At 41.7% G+C, this 7,027-nt stretch overlaps 1 gene segment (V, D, J or C); it reads right to left on the bottom strand.

The window, feature by feature from the left end:
• Window positions 1-1,440: 1,440 nt before the first annotated feature.
• Window positions 1,441-1,974, bottom strand: LOC106023213. The segment is given in 2 exon segments: window positions 1,441-1,769; window positions 1,852-1,974. Coding segments are annotated over 2 exon segments (375 nt in total).
• Window positions 1,975-7,027: the final 5,053 nt, after the last annotated feature.

Raw genomic sequence — 7,027 nt, 5'->3', positions numbered from 1 at the left:
ACATCTATTTACAACCCCACACTCATATCATTCTTAGTCTTTGTGTTCCGCAGAATCCACAGATTAAGGAACCTTCTTTTCTTTCTATCCTGACTCTGTGGTTTATAGTAGATTAAGATAGTTCATGATGGTGCTGAACCTTTGTCTTGCTCTTAAGATATTGGGAAGACACTGGGCCTTGGAGGATAAGAAGTTTCTGCAGTAAAAATAGGCAGATTTTAGTCCTGCTATCAATGGCAGAATTATTTATTCCTGATATTCAGCCTATGTAGAGCCATGGTATGTGTTTTCCCTCAGTAAAACAGAACAAAAACACAAAACATTCATAGACAGAATTGCTTAGATACAGATATGTGAAAGTTATAAGACAGTCCAAAATTAATTGCAGGTATAAGTGGGCCTTGACAAGCATAAAAATAAAAATCTCTCTCACTTTCTTTGTCTTTTTGTTTGTGTTGGGTGCTTGTGTATGTGTTAGTGTGGTTGACAGGGCTACCATGTGCCATAAACTGATGTCAACACAATGTCAATCAGTCAAAATACCAGTAATAATCCCATTGCTGTAGTCCTGTGTTTTATGATCAGGAGCCCAGAAGTTTTCCAAAATAACAGACTGTATATCTAGGGGATTTCACAGTATTATATTTGGCTCCCTCTTAATCTTTCAAATGGTAAGAAATTATATTACTACTAACAAAAGCAATCCAGGATTAGACTTATATACAAATAATTACATAGAATTGAAATTATGAGGAAAATTAAAAAGATTCTCCAAGCCGGGCATTGTTGGTACACACCTTTAACCCCAGCACTCGGCAGGCAGATCTCTGTGAGTTTGAGACCAGCCTGGTCTACCAAGCGAGTTCCAGGACAGGTTCCAAAACAATACAGAGATTCCCTGTCTCAAAAAAACAAAAAAAATCCCCAAAATCTATGGAGACAACTTCCACTTAGGAATATGGTGTGTTGTTAGGTACATCAAAAAGAATTTCGAAAGTAAAATTTATTTGTTCTGCTATTGCTGATTTTATTTTCCTAGCCAAATTCATGTGATAGTGTATTCCGAGCTACTCCAACACCAATTCTAGTATCTTAGATTTAAAGGGCAAATACACACACCAATACACACACACACACACACACACATGCCGTAGTGTATTGTCACAACTTTTTTTCTGATTCGCTAAAGCAGAAGCTTGTCAATGGAGGTGGACACTGAAAAAGATCTCCTCAAGGTCTGTTGTACTGTAGGACTGCAGTGCAGTCTCAATCAGCACCACTTCATTATCAGATATCACTATGAAAATTTGACAAACACCCTATAGGACTGTGAGAAGGAAGCTGAAAAGGGGGCACTCACAATGATTATTTCTGAGTACATCTCCAGGCTGATCTTCTGTGTCATCTCAGATTCCTGCTCCACCAGGTTTTCTGACACTCTCAGGATGTGGTTGCAACACTGTGTCTTGCACAGTAATAGACCGCAGAGTCATCAGATGTCAGACTGCTGAGCTCCATGTAGAGTGTCCTGGAGGACTTGTCTCTAGTCAGTGTGGCCTTACCCTGGAACTTCTCTTCATACTTAGTATTACCACTATCAGGATCAATTCTTCCAATCCCCTCCAGGCCCTGTCCAGGCTTTTGCTTCACCCAGTGCATATAACCATCAGTGAAGGTGTAGCCTGAAGTCTTGCAGGATATCTTCACTGAGGCTCCAGGCTTCACCAGCTCAGCCCCAGACTGCTGCAGCTGGACCTGGGAGTGGACACCTTTGGAGAGAAAGGCAGAACTGGTGTCACTGTCACCTGAGTGCATGGCCCCTTCTCATGTCTGGAACATGGAGTCCCTTACCTGTAGCTATTGTCACAAGGAAGAGGATGATCCAGCTCCATGCCATGGTTAGGACCTGGGCACTCAGTGACTGTGGAGAGGACACTGATCATATGTTGTTAGTGGTATAGACATCCCTTTATTTGCCAGCATAGACTCACATGATTTGCATATTCATGAGCATGGTACTTCTTAGATAAGGACTTAGTAAATTTGGAACAAAGAAGGTAGAGGACAGACAGGAGTAGGCTGAGATCCAAATCCTCATTCTGTCTGAGGAAGGAGTAATTTCAGAGACCTGTGCACGCCCTGTTCATATAGCATCAAAGCCTAAACCCTACATTTAAAAATAGAACCAGAATCGGAGATATTTGATCCTCCTGGTGACAAATTCATTTCAGAAGTGGGTAGTAATTATGATTGGATAGTTGCAAAGCTCCTAAATTGGGAGAACATGTTCACTTCTTTCATGGACAAATGCTATGTGCTTTTCCAGCTGGTTGCTTCTGTGCTGTCTGTTTCTGTCTCTGTCTCTGTCACTCTCTCTGTTTCTGTGTGTGTGTGTGTGTGTGTGTGTGTGTGTGTGTGTGTGTGTGTAGTATCCGTTTCCTTTATGCCTATGAGCTGGGTGTTTATAGACATAAAGGGGGCTTGCAGAGTTGAGTGGTAAGGAGATAATAAACATCAGGGAGGAATTGAGCAGTGAGATTGAGATATCAAAATATTAGAGGAAAAATTATTTTTCAAATATCAAAAATGCATAAATCATATTAAAACAAACAAGAAAATAAACTGCAATATTTAGCAAAGAGTTTTTACTGTTTTTGAATATTGGAGATTTTACATACCAACTGCAATAAGTGTTGTTCAGGTTGCAAATTTTTAAAGGGAGTGCACAGAGTCTATGCAGTCCCCTCCTCTGTTCATCTCATTTCTGTCCTGCTGATTTTTGGCTCCACTGTGCACCCTGCTGGTCCTGAGTGCCCCGGCAGGTTGGTGTGTCATGCCTTATACTCAAGTTTCACAGTGTAGATTGAAGAGTAACACATTCCTGCTGCTTCAGTGTTCACAGAGCTCAGCATCAGGATAAAAGGCTCTTGTTTACCTGGAGATCCTGAAGGGATGTGACAGAGATTGGTTTTAAGTGGTGCCCTAAGATTAGTAATGTTCTTCTCAATACCATGGTCTTCCCTGATGGCAGTTGGGTCCGGGTCACTCACTACCCACTGTTACTACAGATTGAGTACAGAGACTTATGCCATGCTAAGTCACTATATTGTTGAAGATCAATCATTTCTAGACCCATCACATTTTGCATGGAATTATAGAGTTGGTCTAGTCTGGCTACTTTAAGAAGCAAATGTCATAGGATTCCAGGTTAGAGTCCTTGGCTCCTGGCAAAACAAACAGTCCCTCAGTTATAGGAGTTCAGGCCACCTCTGCTTTTCTATATACCCTACGACACCTGCTTATTTTCACTAATCCTGAGGGTGGGGTCCCCTCCCTCTCTCTGTCTCTCTTTCTGATTCTCTCTGTCTCTGACTCTGTCTCTGTCTCTGTCTCTGTCTCTCTCTCTCTCATTATTGTTATGTGAGGGTCCAGGCAGTTGTGGATCGTGCCATCCATGGTAAGGCGTTCCTGGGTTATGTAAGAATGCATGCTGAACAACCATGGAGTGAAGTAAGTAAGCACAGTTCCTTCATGTTTTCTGATTCAGTTCCTTCATTCAAATATCTGCTTTGATTTCATGTCCTGATTTTACTGCATGATGGACTTAATAATAAAATGGCATTGTCCCTTTCTTTCCAGTGTTACTTTTGGTCTGATGTTGGACACATCAGTAGATAAAACACTAGGATAATTTCAAAGGCTGTGATGAAAAGATGTGGTGTCAGTTACAGTCTACACAACTGCAACCATAGCCTAGATACATTCACACATCCTAACACACACACACACACACACACACACACACACACCACACACCCACGCACAGCATCACATCAACATGATGAAATGGATATTCACTAGTAGACTGACTGAGTTTTTTTCTTCCTTCCTTTTCACAGGGTCAGTCTTGTTGGCCTGGACCCATTATGTAGACCAATCTGTCATTGAACTATGAGAGATTTTCTTGTGACTGTCTGCCTAGTGACTGGATAAATAGTGTGCACCTATGTTCCCAACCATTGCATACAGAGATATAAAATTATTAATTAATTTGTACAAAATATATATGCATCTAAAAATGTATAAATATATGTGCATATATATGGAATGCAAAAACTATTTGCCATTCAATGGTATAAAAATAAACATCTGTATTGCTTAACGTTTTGTGGGAAAAGCCTTTGTTCTAGTGTGTGAACACAGATGTTCAGTAGAATATGACTGTAGAGGGGCCTCTAAAGGATTTCCATGGTTGGAAGAGGAAACCACAGGTGCTGATACGAGAACATGTGCTCATGCAGCATAACCCAGAATTTCCTAGTTCTGAGGAAACCCTACACTGTTCATGGGAGTCCATATTGTACCTCAGCGTATCCTGTTTGTCCTGAGGGTCTCTTCATGGAGGTTTCTGTCTGAGCTCATAATGGAGGCTCCTCACATTGTCTCTGGCTTTGGAATGCATGGCTGAGTCTTCAATTTGCATACTGTACAGTTTTAAGAAAACTTGACTCTTGGTCGTGTCTCTGGTGGTGCTGATTCGGGATTGGAGAGATGAAAATATATGCTATCCCTCCATAACTAGCTATTACTCCCATCCACTATAGACCCTTTCCTGGAGTCTGGTGGACCCAATATACATGATAGCTGCTTAATGAGAACCCAAATACATTGCAGGTGAGAAACAGGGTCTGTGAAGTTTGCACCAGGCCAGGACCTGACTCCTTCAGCTGCACCTGGGACTGGACACCTGGGGACAAGCAACCTCACTATCAGTCATACATCCAATAGTGACATTTCTGGGTCCCACTACTGAAACCCTGGACACTTACAGCTGTGATGAAGCAGCCTTGGCTCCCATCTGCAATTCCAGATGATCTGCCTAATGACTGAATTTATGAATACCCAGCCCCTTTCCTGCCATTTTCCCTGAGTTCAATGGACTCTAGCCCCATTCATGATGTTATCGTAGGTGACATAAGTTCACGACAATCTGCTCATACCAAGATCAGTTCTCAGATGTCATCACATTTTCACTGAAAAACAAAAGGATTCTGTGATTTCCATTTGTAGCTGTTCTTTCATAATTTAACCCGTCCACAGTCTCCCAACATACTAGTGAGAATAATCTTCATTAGCTTCACACAGATTCCTGTAGGATGTGAACTTGTGTATATGTGACCTTTAGAAAAGAACCTGTTTCAGATATTGTAGGAGGGACTACACATCATGCGTGTTGGGGAGGCAGTGTAACCAATCATAGAAAGGAGCATGCAGGAAAGAAAATAGAAGAACATGTTAAAAGAAAATTCCTACTACCAGTGTATGAGCTTTTATGTGTGAATTGAACTTTAGTAATGTATCTTTTACAAATATAGGTGCCTTTGTATTTGTTGCATAGGTGTTCAGAATTGAGACTTCATCTTAATGGACTTTTCCTGTGATGAGTCTTGACCCAGTAGCTGATCGAAGCAGAAACAGGCCATCACAGCTAAACACTGAGTCACATTCCTGGAGTTAATTTGCAGAGAGGAAGGAGAGATGTCCAACTGAACGGAACTGGAGATACCAGCAGAAACAGATAACCTGAACTAATGAGAGCATGCAGATCATAGTCGTAAAGTGGGAGAACCAGAATTGGACCAAACCAAGCACTTTGAATGTGGGAACCAGCTAGGTGTCCAAGGCAGTCTATCGAACCTCTAACAGTGGATCCAGGGTTTATTCCTAGGCCACAAATGAACTTTGGAAGCTAATTCCCTATGGAGGGATTCTATTGCAGACCAGATATGGAAAGGAGGGCCTGGGCCCTCCCCCAATAATGTGATGGACTTTGGTGATCCTCCATGGAGGTTCTCACTATCCCTGGGGAGTGGATGGTGGGTGGTTTTGTCGGTAAGTAGGAAGCATGGGAGGAATGGAAGGCAAAAGAATGGGGGAGGATGGATATGTAAATAAGATTGTTTCTAAAAATTAAAAAAATGATTAAAAAAGAAATTTCCTAAGGTCCATTGAATTCAGGAGAAGTATAAGAATAAAATTATAACAAATAAATATTAAAGAAGATGAAATATATGTTTCCTGCTGACTGGGTTATTAGATGCCTGCAGTTGACTGAAGCCCAGTGGGTGTCTCTGGCTGCCTTCCCCTCACTGCCTCTTTGATGGAGCCTCACACACATTTCATTACAAGTTCCACACCAGTGTCTGATGTGCACATATTTTGTGATGATGAAGGTGACAATGAGGGCATCAGGGATCTTATGTCTCTGACAATGTGTTATGCCCTTGTTGACTCTAACCTGCACCCCCACAGTGCTCTCACAATGGCAAGTATTGTCTGTGCCCTGAGTCTAAGATGCCACACTTTCTAGTCTGTTGCATTTTTCTAGTCTGTAAATCGGCTCTCTTCACAATCACTTCTTCCATTTTTGATGTTTTGAATTGATTCAGAACAGAGTTTCCATGTACTGTAAATAGATATCAGTAATTAGGCTGTGGAGATAGCACTGTGGTTCAAGTTTTTGCCACACAAGTATCCTTAAGTTGGATCTATACTCCTAGATATTCATAACTATGAAAAGTTAGACGTCACAGCCAAAAGTAGTGTAGTACTGGCCAACCAGTCTAGTCAGTTAGGAATATCCAGACCCAGTGATGGAGTCTGTCTCAAAATGTGTAATGTGTGGTATAGGTGATAGAGAAAATCACATCAACATGGACAGAAATGCACAGGAAAATACACACCTACACAGACACACACACAGAGACAGAGAGAGAGACATAGAGAGAGAAAGAGAGATGGAGAGAGAGAGAGAGATGGTGAATTGGTCCCTCACAGCATCGGCATAGTTGATGGTATAAGCAATATTACTAATGCATGCGACCCACACTAGCTCCTTCCCTGGAGCCTTGCGGACCCTGTTCATGTAATAATTACAGAAGGTGAATCCTGAGGCTGCACAGGAGAGTTTCAGGAACTCTTCAGGCTGGACTAAACCTCCTCCAGTCTCCACCAGCTGCACCTCATA

The sequence above is a fragment of the Mesocricetus auratus genome, unplaced genomic scaffold (genome assembly GCF_017639785.1).
Source record: "Mesocricetus auratus isolate SY011 unplaced genomic scaffold, BCM_Maur_2.0 Super-Scaffold_15014, whole genome shotgun sequence".
NCBI lineage: Eukaryota > Metazoa > Chordata > Mammalia > Rodentia > Cricetidae > Mesocricetus > Mesocricetus auratus.
The sequence above is the reverse complement of the archived record's forward strand: the minus strand, read 5'-3'. Positions and strand labels throughout refer to the sequence as shown.